General features: G+C 40.3%; 1 protein-coding gene across 2 annotated transcripts in view; it reads left to right on the forward strand.

Annotated features, from left to right (window-relative positions):
* Positions 1–15,650, forward strand: part of LOC126260877 (acetyl-coenzyme A synthetase) — a 50,120-nt gene that overhangs the window by 31,879 nt on the left and 2,591 nt on the right. For both annotated transcript variants that reach the window (XM_049958317.1, XM_049958318.1), the window contains 6 exons: positions 2,306–2,421; positions 2,785–2,977; positions 3,083–3,216; positions 3,321–3,510; positions 4,210–4,399; positions 8,967–9,212. In XM_049958317.1, coding sequence (XP_049814274.1) covers positions 2,306–2,421; positions 2,785–2,977; positions 3,083–3,216; positions 3,321–3,510; positions 4,210–4,399; positions 8,967–9,212 — 1,069 coding nt within the window. The remainder of the gene's footprint in view (positions 1–2,305; positions 2,422–2,784; positions 2,978–3,082; positions 3,217–3,320; positions 3,511–4,209; positions 4,400–8,966; positions 9,213–15,650) is intronic.

The following is a 15,650-nucleotide window of genomic DNA, read 5'->3' on the forward strand; positions in this document are numbered from 1 at the left end:
AAAATGCCTGGAACTCCTTCACAGTAGCTGGATGAGGAAGGTCTTTAATAGTGCTCACAACTGTTTGTCGGCTGGATCCCCCAATAAGAAATGACATGTCTGAAGTATTCAATAGAGGTTTGGAAGAAATGACATTTATGTAGATTGCACGTGAGACCCAGGTCCCACAGGGTCTGAAACAAAAGCCAAAGTGTTTGTGTAAGGGGCGTTCAAAAAGAAATGAGCCGGAGGCATAATTACAGAAACCGGTACCTGAATGTTAGGAGAATTGACTATGGCTGTTGAGACACTTGCCCCACTATGGCACAAGGCAGTGAATAGCTGTCTCTTAACATTCCCGGTGCTGCGATGTTGTTCAGTTCTGCATGTAAAACTGAATGTCGTCATCCAAGGTGAATTGTTTGTGCTTGAGCCTTTTTAAGGGGGCCAAAAATGGCATAATCACAGAGGTGTCCAGACTGTATCGGGGGTGGCCAAGAACCTCCCATTTGAATTTCTGCAAGAGTGCCACGAATGTGTCAGCCGTAAGAGGCTTTGCATTGTCATGGAGCAGAGTGACCCCACGGGTGAGATTGCCCGTCATTTTGATTTTATCGCTTGGCGAAGGATAGTCAAGGTTTGTGAGTAACACTGGGCATTCAGTGTGTCCCGTGCTGCAGGAAGCGAATCGGAAGAGGGCCATCTTGGTCAAAGAAGAATGTCAGCATAACTTTTCTTGCACTCATGGGGACGGAGATGTCCAGCTGTACCTGCAGAACTGGTTAACATCACAGCCACAGGAATTTTGAGACGGCCATTAACTGCCTTGTCACAGTGGAACAAGTGTCTAAACAGCCAGGGTCAATACTTCTATCATACAGGTATTGGTTTCTGTAATTACGCCTCCGGCTCATTTCTTTTTGAACACCTGTTATAGATGGTACTTGGTGGCAGGACCTGTGATGACAATGTTGTCTAGGTGGCTTCTATAACTAGGAAAATTTTGTGGGTTGTTCCAAAAAATGTTGAAGAAGATTGGGCTGTGAGCCCAAAAACCAACAGGTAGCACCTATAGAGCATGTTGACGACAAATAACTGTTGCGACTCCGTCCGATGGCAGCTGTAAATATGACTCAAACAGTTTGGAAAAAAATATTGTTCCACTGCAAATTTTTATTTTTTTTGCGGCATGATGTATGTGTCAAGCAGTGTGCTAATTGTCACTTAGAAATCTGTGCAAAGATAGAGCTTGCCTGTTGGTTTCTTGATAGTCATGAACAGCGTAGCCCACTCCAATGAAAGTAATGAAAGATCCTAAAAAGGGACCCGCTTTACTAACAAGTGGTACCTTTCAGGATAAAGCCATGACAGAAAGAGAGCTTTAACGCAATAGGCAACCATTACCTTGAATGCTGTAATTTGTTGTCGTAGACATTTCTCATATGCCTCTGTCCTTGGCAGTCTCATCATAGCTGGGGGAAGGGCAGTGGGTAAGCTGACAAGTGTTAAGTCATGCTGACAGGTGGGTCAACACTGACCAACATGGCCATGTACTCCTGCTGCTGCATTTCCATGTGCCTCTGACTTTCCAGCTATAAATGTGCCTTCACTTCAGCAAAACAAAAAAAGTGATAGTTCAGCTGCAGTTGTTGCCACTTGTGTAATACCTACATACAAATAAATATGCATGCTGAGTGGAAATCACTTTAATGAGAACCGTTTTAATTCCCATACGCAGAGCGCAATACCAAGCTGAATCAGAGCATACACAGTCCTAATAGCAGTGTAAATTGAATTAAAGACCACACCATAACAGAATGAGGCAGAGTGCACTCTGCTTCAGTATTATACCAGGTAGATTCTCAATCTCTTGAGGTGGCACTGTGATTGGTTGTGCATGCTGACCTTGGTGGTGATAGTGCCTTCAATGTGTCATCATGCTGCTGTCTGACAGCTGGTTTTGCACTGCTGGTTGCTGGAAAAAGCAAATTGAATTGTGCTGAATAGAGCCAGTGCCTTGCATCCTGTTCAGGTAGCAGCCGCTGAGGTGTTGGTACAGTAAGAGTGGTAAGAGTGTTATCACAGGGTAAACATTTTAGTAAAACAGTCTGAATTGGCTTTCTGATGCCTTAGTCAGAATTATCGTTATTATTCTTGAGGGTGTTGTAAACTTTATATACTCTATACTAAAGTATATTTCACAAAGTTATTGCCTAAATTTCAGCTTTATTGTGAATTCTAATTCTTTTGTTCTTCAGCCTTTTATGTATTATGAATTTATTTTGCACTTCAAAATTTTGGAAAGTGACAACTATTGTTTCATTAGGTACCCTGGAAAGATGGGAGGGATCACTGGTGGGACGATGAAATGGAAGATGCTTCTTCTTCATGTTATCCTGTGTGGATGGGAGCTGAAGACCCACTATTCATGCTGTACACCAGGTATGTTTCATTTAGTTAATGCATCACAATTTAATTCTACAAGCACAATAATACACGTATTACAATAACACAATGTTCGTGACCTTAATTAAAAATTCATCACCTTCATAAAGACTGAGTTGGGATAAAAATTCTTCAGACTTTTATTTTGAACTTTGCTCTGGACGTTACATGAAACACGCAGTTTTGACACCAGTTAAATTTACTTTTTATAATTACTGTAGAGTAACAGATCATGTTTGTCTGGTATTTGACTTTCGGCACTCATTATAGTGCTGGTAACTGCTACAGTCCTTGATTGCACCACACATTAGAAAATATGATTTCTGAGTCATAATCTTCAGTTTTTATTTTTTGTTTTAGCGGGTCCACTGGTAAACCAAAGGGAGTACTTCACACCACGGCAGGGTATCTTTTGTATGCTGCAACTACTTTCAAGTATGTTTTCGACTATCATCCAGGAGATGTCTATTGGTGTACTGCAGATGTTGGTTGGATCACAGGTCATACATATGTTGTTTATGGGCCCTTAGCTAATGGTGCAACATCTGTAATGGTAAGTGGTGTGCCTTTTTAAAGGCTACATCTTCTTATGGTGTAAAATGATGTAGATGTATATGATCTGTTTGTGTGTTTCCTTATTGTGCCTCCATCATTACAGTTTGAGGGAACACCATTCTACCCAGAGAATGACAGGTTCTGGCAGATAGTAGACAAATATAGGGTGAACCAATTCTATACTGCACCCACTGCAATCAGAGCTCTGATGAAATTTGGTGATGAACCAGTGAAAAAGTAAGTTGGCTGCACATGTCAAATACTTAAATTTACTTCAAAATCATTCTCTCAAGAAATAGTTGCACTTTATAAATTTAAAATTTTGTTCCCGTCATTTTCAGACATAGTTTAAAGACACTGCAGGTACTTGGTTCTGTTGGTGAACCAATCAATCCAGAAGCATGGATGTGGTATTACAAACTTATAGGCCATAGCAAATGTTCGATTGTAGATACTTTCTGGCAAACAGAAACAGGAGGCCATGTTCTTACGCCAATTCCTGGATGCACACCAATGAAACCAGGATCTGCTGTAAGTACTTAATGTAAGGTGTAAAAATTAATTTCCCCAATGAACCTTAAGTATGGTATTTTTAATTCATAGCAATTAAAATTGAACTCTAGTCAAAGAAAAATTATCAAAGCCAAACGTAATAATGAAGCATTAAATGAATGACATTAAGAGAGAATTTTTTATGACCTCAAAGGCCTCTTTTTGAGATAAGTGATAGGCAGTAGCCTTTTTTGAACTATTAGGCACTGAATTTGACAATAGATAATTTACAGACTGTTGTTTGGTAATGAGTTAGTCATTAAAACAGGGGAAAATATTGTGTTCAGGCGCCTAGATAAAGGGGCTGAAAGAGAATTCAAACCAGCAACATCTTTACATCCCACACTCAGTGGCCGCATGTTGTCAACTTATTCCTTAGGGCTGGTCAAAAGATTCCATTATCGTAAAAATGCTTCAGAAATGTAGCAGAAAAAATCATTACAAAGTAAAAATGTAATTAGAAAATGTTTAAGATAGACATCCCATCACCACAGTGTTTTGTTTACAGAGAGATTATCTAATTTTAATGTTACTGTAACTTTACTTAGTATTTCATCTTTTTTGTACAAAAAGTTAACATAGGCACCAGCAATTTGGCTTGGAGCTGGAAGGAATGAGTGAATCACAGTACATTTTCCCAATGAAATTTACTCCAATACCAACAAATATTTTTTCCAGACATTTCCTTTCTTTGGTGTTCTCCCAGCCCTACTGGATGAAAATGGAAGAGAGATAACTGGCCCAGGTGAAGGGTACTTAGTTTTCAGGAGGCCATGGCCAGGTATTATGAGGACATTGTATGGAAATCATGAGAGATTTGAAACAACATACTTCAAGAAGTTTCCTGGATATTATTGCACTGGAGATGGTAAATATCTATCAAAAAAGAGCACACATTTTTATTTTCACAACACTAAAAGCTGTTTTTCTTGTAGCTTGAAACTTATGCTTCATTTCACTGTCAAAGGTACCGTTTAAGAAAAATGTCGGTGCAGAATTAAGTTGCATTTCACTCTTTTTTTCAGATAAGATATTGAAAATGACTTACATCAGAAATTAAGTAGGGAAAGTGTATGTTGACCTCCAGTGCTCTTGTCCTATTGAGAACTGCAGCTGTAAAATGCTCAGGTGATATTGCAATGTTTTTCATGCTGGAGTATCTGCACATAATCTGTAGCCAAGGGTTTTCAAGCTAATCAGCTAACTATAGTGTAACTAAATTTTGAAAGTTTAGACTTCCTAATATGATGATCAGTGCTTCAACCACATAATAATGGTTAAATGGAATTCCATGTGTTCATTCAAGCAGAACTGTCCAGGACTTGCATATGTTACACCATTGTTTTCATGAACAGTCATTCTTTAAAACTGATCTACCTGATTAGCATTCTGCTGCTTAGTGATCATGGGAAGTAGGTGGTCTGAAAGAGATTGATAGAGATCATAGGAACATTGGGAGCCATTCACAAAAAGCTCACAGGCTGCTCAGTCTATGTGGCTTGGAATTTAATTTCAGCTTGTCAGGATTTGGAATGATCCTCATCTTGGCTTACTTCCATTGTAGGGGGACTGAGTGAAGCAATAAACAATAGTTCTGTATAATAGCTTTGAGTCTGCCAAAGCTATAGCCTTCAGGGATGGAAATTGAAACTGAAATTGTTAACCTAAGGAAGTAGATTAACATCAAAACAATATAACAGTCTGACAACATAAGCAAAGCATCTTGGAAGCTGATTGACAAATGCCGAAAGGGTCCCAACAAGATGAACATGGAACCACTCAGCATAAGACATGATAGTAACATTATAAAAAACCCAGATACTATATGGAATATTTTTAATAACTACTACATTTCTGGTGAACAGTCAACCCATATTATAGATTCACAGGTAGACCCGATGCCATCTCACCCAGTGTGCCGAATTTGAATTTGTGGAAGTGAATGAGCAGGTAGTTTGCATGGCAATATACACGCTAAAGAAAAAAATTTCATGTGGATGGGATGGTGTAGGCCAGTGCTATTACTAAAGTGTGCTTAAAAGAAAATCTCTAAACCTATTACTCACCTGATTAATTGCAGCATTAGAGAAAACGTATCCAACAGTTCTAAAAATGAGTGTAGTGAAACCAGTGTATAAAAAGGGAAGTAAGAAAGAGGTCTCCATCTATAGACCAACATCATTAACTCCCACTTTTGTAAGATATTCAGAAGCATTATCCTTTCTCAGTGCCTTTTTCACAAAACATAAACTGCTTGTAGATTCGCAGCATGGCTTCAGAAAAGAGCTAAGCACCACCATAGCAGTTACAGTTCATCCATGAAGTTTACTGTCTGTTGGACCAGAAGATGCAGACTGCAGGTATATTTTTGGACCTGACAAGAGCATTTGATACGGTAAACCATAGGGTACTTCTTAAAAAGCTAAAATCTTATAGTATTGGCAATCAAGCCATGAATCTTCTAACCACATACCTGCTGAATCGTAAGCAAAGCACTAAATTGTCATACAATCTAGATAATAAAATCATGAACTCCTAGTCCACCAGTGAACCTGTATTACAAGGTGTACCACAAGGCTCAATCCTTGGATCCTTTCTCTTCCTTAACGACATTGCACAACCCATTAACTCCCATATTGTAAGCTATGCAGATGACATGTCAATCTTATTCTATGGGAGTGAATCTAATGAGCTAGAATCTCTTGCTACTAGTGGTGTAACAGAAGTAACAAAATACTTCAGTGATCAGGGACTCAAGGTGAATGTCACCAAATCTCAACTACTGACATTTAAAACAGGCATTTCTCACCACAACAATATGAATAGTGTGTGTAATATCTCTGCAAAAGAAAATGGTAACTGTAAATTCCTGGGTGTGTGTGTGATGATGAAAATTTGTGGTGCAGAAAAAATTTTGTATGCAGAAAAGTCAGTCAGTGCCATATATTTCCTCAGCCAGCTTGCAAAGATAGTTCCTAGCCAAGCACTTAAATTAGTATATTATGGAACACTTTACCCCTTTCTCAAGTATGGAATTGAACTATGGGGCTCTGCAGCTGATATACATTTAAAAAGAATATTACTACTACAAGAAAGAGCAATGAAACATGTACATGGGATGGGACATAGAGATTCATGTCGTGAAGTGTTTGTGCAGCACAAATATCTGACACTATATTCTCTGTACATCTTCAAATTGTTGTCTTTTTTATAAGTCAACCAACAGAAGCTATCACAGTCAGTGATGTACATGATCACAAGACTAGAACAAAGTATAATTATTTCCGTAACAGAACAATGTTAACAATGACTGATAGAAGTCCATATATAATTGGTTTGATTTGGTATAACAAGCTACCCAACTATCTAAGAACATACATGGGAAATGTTTTTAAAACAAATAAAACCTTTTCTAATAGAAAAACATTTATATTCTTTCAACAAATTTTAAGATAGTGATCGTAACATGAGGCATTAGCATATCAGTTGTAATGTTCTAAATCTAAAAAATACACAAGAAGCTACTGCTACAGAATATAGTGTATTTTATAAGTGTAAATATAACCATAGTATTAAGTCTGATGTTTGCAAAAGCCATCATTACAATGGCTCCATGCAAAGAAAATGTAAATAAAATAAATAAATTTTGCAATTGAGCATGCCTGTTAAGATTTATTCCCTAACTTCTTGGAATAGGATGTTCAGTTAGTTATTACAACTTTTTAAAAACAGTAATGTGCATATCAAATTTCTTTGTTTGTGAGTGAAGTTGTACATCTTCAGTATGTTTTCCAAAAACATCTATTTTGTTAATGTTGGAAATTGTCAGTAACCTGCTATCTGTGATAGGTAGAACCTTTGAGGTGGTAATTATCCACAGTTAATTTTCAGCCAGCAAAATGTTTTCAATTACACCCTATTTTGAGTGCATAGTATTATAAATGGTCTTAAACACTGAAATTCATTGTTCAGATTCTCACATGTTGACATTTTCCACTCCAATGGTGAGTGGTGTTAGATATTGTCAATTTTGTTTTCCACTCAAATGTTGAACCTGATTAGACAAAAGTTTCTTCGTAGCTGTCACAAGCTCAGTTCTCAAATCTGACTGTGTTAAGCATCAATGCTGCACAGTTCTGATGTCTAGGGAAACCTAACTGTGTGTCCAACTGTAGCATTTGTGTTAAGATAGATGATGTAATTATTAAATTCAAGTTAGTAAGAGTGAAATGGCTAGTTCTTCACCTTCAGTCCATTGTGAGGAAGACATTGTAGAGATTTTAGAAGAAAATGTAATTATAGTATTTGTAAACAGTTAGTGAACTGGTGGCAACAGTCCACCCTGAAGTTTCAAAAAGAATCACACAATGAAAAATATTGCAATGCTTATGTAAATATATTAGAATGAAAGTGCATTTTTTGCTTTAATGTTGGCTCTAATTATTGGTGAGTGACCTCATTGTTTCAATAGAGATCCTGCACAAGTTTGTGGTGCACTCACCACCCAGACGGTGGTGACTCAAATAAGTGTGTACACACAAACACCCTGTCTTTGCATTACAGAGTGCAGAAGGTTAATGATAAAGAAAAGTTCTTTACATACACAATAATTCCAATGTAAATACTCTGATTCTTAATTTGTTTACCTATGTACAAGGGTTGCCCAGAAAGTAATGCACCACATTTTTTTCCTCGGCCAAAAACAATGCTATGAATGTGAAAAGTTATGTATTATTTGAACTCTCCTTAGTGAGCGCACCAAGTTTCCGTTACTTCAAACAGATTGCGTAGCTGCAGCACAGTTTCAAAATGGCGTTTGTAGGTGATGTACGTTAAAAGCTATGTGCCACCATTGCAGAGAAAGAAACATCTGTTAAATATTCACAAATGCTTGTGCAAAGTCTATGGAGAATCTGTCTACTGCAGTATAGTCAGTCGCTGGGTACGGAGGGTGAGATAATCAGAAGGCGGTTTGGCTGAACTCCACAATTTGCAGCAGTCGTGGAGACCATCCACAGCTGTCACACCTGACCTAGCCCCCTCGGACTTCCACTTGTTTGGTCCATTAGAGGATGCCATTAGTGGAAGACATTTTGAGCACACCTTTGTTTCGTGCTGGAGGAAAGCCATAGAACATAAAACAGCATTCTTTTGTGTGTAATTCTCATGATGTTCAACAAAGAATTGTTGAAGAAAAATGATGTGGTGCATTACTTTCAGGGAAACCCTCATAGTATGTGTCCCCTGGTGACTGAATGCATTCTAAAAAGAATTCATTTTGGCACAGTACTTTTCATGGAGAATAACATTAAGAAAACTATCTAATTCAGTTTGTTATGCAATTCAGAATAATACTGGTTTCAGTAGTAAATAGAATTTATTTTTAAATTGATACAAGAATTTTTTAATTTAATTTCTTAATAACCTGAATTTAGGAGCAAGAAGAGACAAAGATGGATACCTCTGGATAACAGGGCGTGTAGATGACATGCTAAATGTCTCTGGGCATTTGCTTAGTACAGCTGAAGTGGAATCTGCTCTTGTAGAGCACGCATCAGTTGCGGAAGCTGCAGTAGTATCACAAGCACATCCTGTTAAAGGAGAGTGCTTATACTGCTTTGTGACTCCCGTCGAGGGAGCAGAATTTTCGAAAAAGCTTGTTGATGATTTGAAACGGAAAGGTATGAATATTGCCATATTCTTTAATGTACTGGTATTATTTAATCATGGAAATAAACACAAAATCACGAATGTAATTAACATTTGAAAACTGCTCCACATAGAAGAGCTGTTGAGTTGCAGATTGTGCCCATTTGCAGACTCATCTGCGCTATATGGTGAACAGAAATCCATCCTTTCCATAATATTCTCATTATTCCACCTTGGATATTATATTGTTTAACATTGGAAACTTGGTATATCTATTGCATCTAAATTCATGTGTGAATGCAGGGTGTATACGCACCGGGACAACTGGGAAATCTGGGAAAAACCTGGGAATATTTTCATCCGGGAGAAAACTGGGAAAAACCTGTGAATTTTTTAGAATTCCGGGAATTTTTCATTGTTTTAGTTTTCAGTTACATTTTTGTAATTTTGACTGGTAAGAACAGACGCACTGACAAAGAATTTTACTGCATCCTGCCACTGCAGAACAATACTGCTGCCATAAAACAAAAGAGAAAAATGAAAATAAAACTTAAGTTGCAAAGGAAATGCGCAATTTACAACAACAAAACACAGTGCACACACGTGTCTGCAAACAGCGAAACGTGTCAAAGGCTATAGGATGAAGACTATGCAATTGTTCATAACAAAAAAAACCTGCTTCCGATGACCGTGACGTCACAACTGTTAACGTCAGATTCATTTGAAGTCACTAGCGGGCTCTTGTGCATGCACTGTTGAGTTACGTATGAGCAGTACCTTCTACTGCTTCTGCCTACTTGAAGTATGACTATTAAGAGTGTTAGCCGTATCAGCAGAACCAACAAGCAGCCAGATGCTACCCGGAAAATTTTTTGTGGCAAACGCAGGCTGCTAGACTCCCACATGTGTAGAGAAGTCTGAGTTGTAGTGGGAAGGGGAATAGTCTCCACTTTTTTAGTGATTTTGCTATTTACTCTTTATTTACAGCTATCGTGTTAAATGAAAACAAAATTTAATTCTGTGGCCGGGAGCTATCAAGTCGCATAATTACGGAAGGCTAAAATATGTTGTTTGTTTTCTGATTTTATTTTATTTCCACATTTTTGGCAGTTAAGCATTAATCGCCTTGCAGAACAATGAAGTTATTTTTGTCGATCTGCTAAAGGAATTTGCCTTTTATTAGTCTTTTTTGCAGAGGCAGTAAATTTATTTGAAATGAAGTGTTTCATTCCACACCACTGACTGGTTTCAACTATTTGCTAAATTTCAAATGCATGTTTTCATCTTCCGGCACTTGCGGCATTATGCCATAATAAAGAACCAAACATGAGAATACAGTACCGGTACTCCAAGAAAATTTGCATTGCGAAAACTTTGTATCAGGTTGGGGCATACATCTTTGTGATTCTGGGCACACTTTAAGCCTAATTATGTATTCTAGTATTATTTATGAAATTCTGATGTTTTTGGAGTATCATATGATGTCCTGTTTCATTTATGATGTAATGTAAGATCTCTTAATGCTACGCAAGATCTGTAAATGCTATATACGTACGAACATATGAGCTTCCTACATCATCGTAGTTGCGCATAGCAGTAACACATGTTTTCTGATGTTATCTGATAATTGGTGAAACAAATTCTAACAGGTTGCAGGAAAATATTGCGAATGGTGGTTTAAAATGCATTACTTTCAAAGTAAATTTAATTTTATGCAAAGTGAATTATATTATGTACAGTATGAGAATGTCCTTTGAATGTCTCAAATAACAGTGTGTTAGACTCTTGTTTAAAGCTTAACACTTTGAAGAACAGACATTTGAGTCATTATTTGAAATTTTACTGGCACATTTGAGTGATGTATCTTAAAGTGTAAAACACACACACACACACACACACACACACACACACACACACACACACACACACACACACACACACACACACACGCGCGCGCGCGCGACAAATACTATACGTGAAGGCTTAGCTTTTCTTGCAGCTACACTATGTACATTTTGCCCCCCAGGGGGTCCACAACTCTTTTGTGGATACGTGCATAGCGAGCATGGGACCCCGAGCTAGTGTGGCACTCTTTCCTTTCCGGGCTGCATACCTTAATTTTCCATATCCTTCCCCAACCAACCCATCTCCCTCTCCCCCCTCGCCCCCCTCTCACCTCCGCCCCTTCCCTACATCCAGAGACTGACACTTGAAACTGTCAAACAGTCTCTCTTCTTCACTTTTTCTGCTGGCAAGTCTCTGTCCTTCTCTTTTCCTTACCTCCTCTTTACCCTCTTCTCCGCTGCGGCGTTTGAGACCCCTCTTCTTTCCTTTCCTCTTCCTTGTTCCTCCCTGAGCGTGTCTGAAGGCCGACCCATGCATTCCCATGCATAGCTGGTGACGGGGTAACGTGTAATTCCCTGCCCCAGATAGACAGACCCCCTGGTAATGGCCAGGCCCAGGGAGGGGTAATTAACCAAGCTGGTACCTTCCGAAAGTGCCGATTGGTCCCTCTGTCAATTTTTTGGGAGGTGTGAACAATCTCCTAAGGTGGGAGTGCCCTCAGAGAGGGCCCCCCCCCCCCCCCCCCCCCCCCCCCCCCCCCGAGGAAGAAGCGCGCCATCTGAGACGACGGTTATCATGGGGCATACTTCGGCAATGGTTTCCTCATCATCTACTATGTCTGCTCACAAGTGAAAGTTAAATGAGTCTCAGCCACGGACAATTCTTCCATCAGTGCCCCAGTTCCTTGTTGTTTCTCGGTCGGATGAAGGTAGTGACTTCTCCACAGTCAACCCTTTCATTATTCAGAAAGGTGTTAATGCAATTGCAGGTCCTGTAAAGACTTGTTCCCAATTACGAAATGGCACCATTTTATTAGAAACAGTCAGTGCCCTCCAGGCACAAAAATTGCTGTGTACTTCACTGCTACACACCTTCCCTGTCTGGGTGGAAGCGCACCGCACTTTAAATTAATCACGTGGGGTGGTTTACACACGCACCCTCGATGGATTGTCAGACAAGGAAATTCAAAACTACCTGTCTGACCAGGATGTAATGGCTGTTCAGTCATGGAAAGGGTTGACAAGGACTTGGTTCCAACCCGTACTGTCTTCTTGACATTTGACAGAGTTCAACTTCATCAAACATAAAAGCGGGCTATGAGAGAATTTCCATTCGCTTTTACATCCCAAACCCTACGCGTTGCTATTGGTGTCAACAGTTCAATCATACCAGCCAGTCACGTTCCAATCCGGCCAAATGCGTTACGTGTGGCAAGGATGCCCATGAGGGTGCATGTCCACCTCCATCCCCTCGTTGCATCAACTGTATGGGTGACCACGCTGCTTCCTCTAGAGATTGCCCCATTTTCAAAGACGAACGGCTCATTCAGGAAATCAGAATGAAGGAAAAGGTGTTGACCTTTGCTGTTCGAAAGTTATTCGCCAGTCGAAAGCCCACTGTGCCTAACGCCGGTAAAGACAGCACTGTCCTTGCCTCTCCTCGGCCTACAGAGGAGGCAGCCACGCAGACTTGTGATCTCACCTTTAGTGCCACGGTCGTCAGATCGGCCAGCGCAAAGATTGCCCATTCAACCTCCCCACTATCACCTGCTCACTCTATGGCTCACCCTTCATCGGGTTCTGCTAAATCATGAGCCCCAAAATCAGACACCCAGACTTCCAAAAAAGAGCCTACTTGTGAAGATTTTTTTTATGTACGCAGACTTCACAACCATTGATTCCTCCCTCATCTCAATGTCATGTTGCTAAGAAGGCTAATAAGAAACAATGTTCCTCTGCTCCGCCACGGCGTCTCATCTACAGCACCACCTAGCGGTAACCGCCCTCGACCGTCTTCATTGTTACCAAGGCCCACTGCTGGCAGCCGATCAATCGGCCGATCGCTGGTGGCAGGAGCTGCTCCTGAACAACCTATGGATCAGGATCTTCTGCCTTCAACATGAATGCTATTCCATGCTGTCTGCCGCCGGCTCTGAGCAATTGTTGAGTTGAGGGCAACCTTGGTCACATTCTTCCCTTTTCTGTCCACCCTGTGTCCATTATTGGAATATCTGCGGCATTCGAGCCAATCGGGATGAATTGTCGATCCTCTTACGATCCTACTCGCCGGTCATCTTCTGTCTTCAGGAAACAAAGCTGCATCCTCTAACAACACTACCACAACAAAGGTCAAAATTTTAATAACGATTGGGGTGTTGCTCATGCTGCTAAATACTTCATTTTCAAGCAACATCAGTCATATTATGTGGCAGGTGTCATTAGAGCACAGTTAAGTCATTTCATGTAATACTGAAAAAACTAGGCACTCATCTTTTTGTGTTTCCGATGCTGGTCTCGTCGTAAAATCATGGATCAATTGTTGAAAATCTAGGTGGTTATGATTCCAAGCTCGGATGCAAAGAGGCCTAGGTTTTATTCTGCTATATTCAAAAGTTTTGTAGATGCGCTTCACAAACCATTCTTGAAGATTACACTTTTACTGGACAATGGTGATGTAAAAAAATAATAAGCACTCCGAATTTAAGTTACACTTCCTTTTAATTGCAATATCACGTGACACAAACATCACTTCACAATACAAAACGTGCTTGAAAACATCTTCCTCACATTTTATAAGCCAACTACAAAATGCATCTTTCCAACGTGACGTCCAAGACTTGACCTTTTAAAGGTCCGACTCTCTAACAACTTAACAACTAATTAACTATCGCTTACGTGCCCAAAAATCAGAGTTACAAGTATGTCAAAGATCATAGTGACAAAAGAAAGAATACACATAAGAATAATCATTGCAATATAAACATATCGATGTATCACAAATGAAATCAAATCTGAATGTTGTCTCAGAAATATGTTAAGTAGTTAACAGAAACACAGTAGAATATTACTGGTATCGATAAGTTCAGGTGAGGTGCCGTAATGGTTGCATAATTAAAGTACCATTACAATCCCCACGATCACTTTGTTTTCCCTCATTTTCAGTCAGTCCGATTTGATCTCCCCTCTGTATATGGCACTCCGGCACATGGAGGACTCATGATTCCTCTCCATGATACTGTCCATTATCACCCAATTCCCTTAAACAGTTCCTTCCAAGCTGTAGCTGTCCCATCTTTTCCTTTCTGGATACACCTTCTCTCTTTGTACTTTAGACATTCTATCATCCACACCAATGGCAAGAGCTGATCTCCTTCCTCTTCTTGGTCAGCTTCCGCCTCTCTATTTGCTGGTTGGGGACTTCAATGCCCACCACCCACTTTGGGGATCTCTGCATCCTTGTCTGCGCGGCTCACTATTGATAGAAGTCTTCCACCAAGTGGATCTTGTTTGCCTCAACACTGGGGACCCTACAGTTTTGTCTGCTTCCATGACAAATTTCTCTCATTTGGAACTTTTGGTCGGTATTGTTCCGCTAGCTTGGTGCTTTGAATGGTTCACTCTTGCTGATACACACTCGAGTGACCACTTTCCATGTGTCCTTAGATTGCAGCCACAACTGCCATATATGTGCCTGAGACACTGGAATTTTGCCCAAGCTGACTGGACACTTTTTTCGTCTCTAGCAACATTCGATGACCGTCACTTTCCTAGTGTCGACAATGAGGTCACTCATATTGCAGAAGTTATTCTTACAGCTGTGGAACGTTCAATACGTCACACCTCTGATTTGCCCCGGCGCCCCCCAGTTCCTTGGTGGTACGAGGCATGCCGTGACGCAATACGTGAGCGGCGACGTGCTCTTCACGTTTTCCGCCACTATCCTACTTTGGCCAACTGTGTCTGCTATAAGCAGTTCCGTGCGCGATGCCGTCGCATCTTCTGCGATAGCAAGAAGGCCAGCTGGGACTTCTTTACTAGTTCATTTAACACCTTCACTCCCTCCTCGGAAGTTTGGAATCTGATTTGACGGTTATCTGGCACGCCTAGTTTCTCCCCGGTCTCTGGGCTCACTGTAGCGCATGATACCTTAGTGGACCCCGTCGCAATTTCTAACTCATTGGGTCAACACTTTGCTGAGATTTCGAGCTCTTCAAATTACCCGCCAGCTTTTCTCCCGAAGAAACGTGCAGCGGAAGTGCGACCTCTTGCTTTCTCCTCTCAAAATCGTGAAAACTATAATACTGTTTCCTCCATGCGGGAACTCAAACATGCACTCTCTTCTTCTCGCTCTTCTGCCCCAGGACCAGATGGTATCACATCCAAATGTTGCTGCATTTATCATACCATAGTCTGCGCTACCTCCTTCGCCTTTATAATCGAATTTGGACCGACAGTACTTTCCCCAGAAGATGGCGGGAAGCTATCATCATTCCTGTTCCGAAACCTGGGAAGGACAAACATCTCCCCTCTATCTATCGCCCCATTTCTCTCAAGAGTAGTGTATGTAAGGTTTTGGAGCATATGGTGAATTGCCGTTTAGCCTGGTGGCTGGAGTCCCGAAGTATT

The sequence above is a fragment of the Schistocerca nitens genome, chromosome 5 (assembly GCF_023898315.1).
Source record: "Schistocerca nitens isolate TAMUIC-IGC-003100 chromosome 5, iqSchNite1.1, whole genome shotgun sequence".
Lineage (NCBI taxonomy): Eukaryota > Metazoa > Arthropoda > Insecta > Orthoptera > Acrididae > Schistocerca > Schistocerca nitens.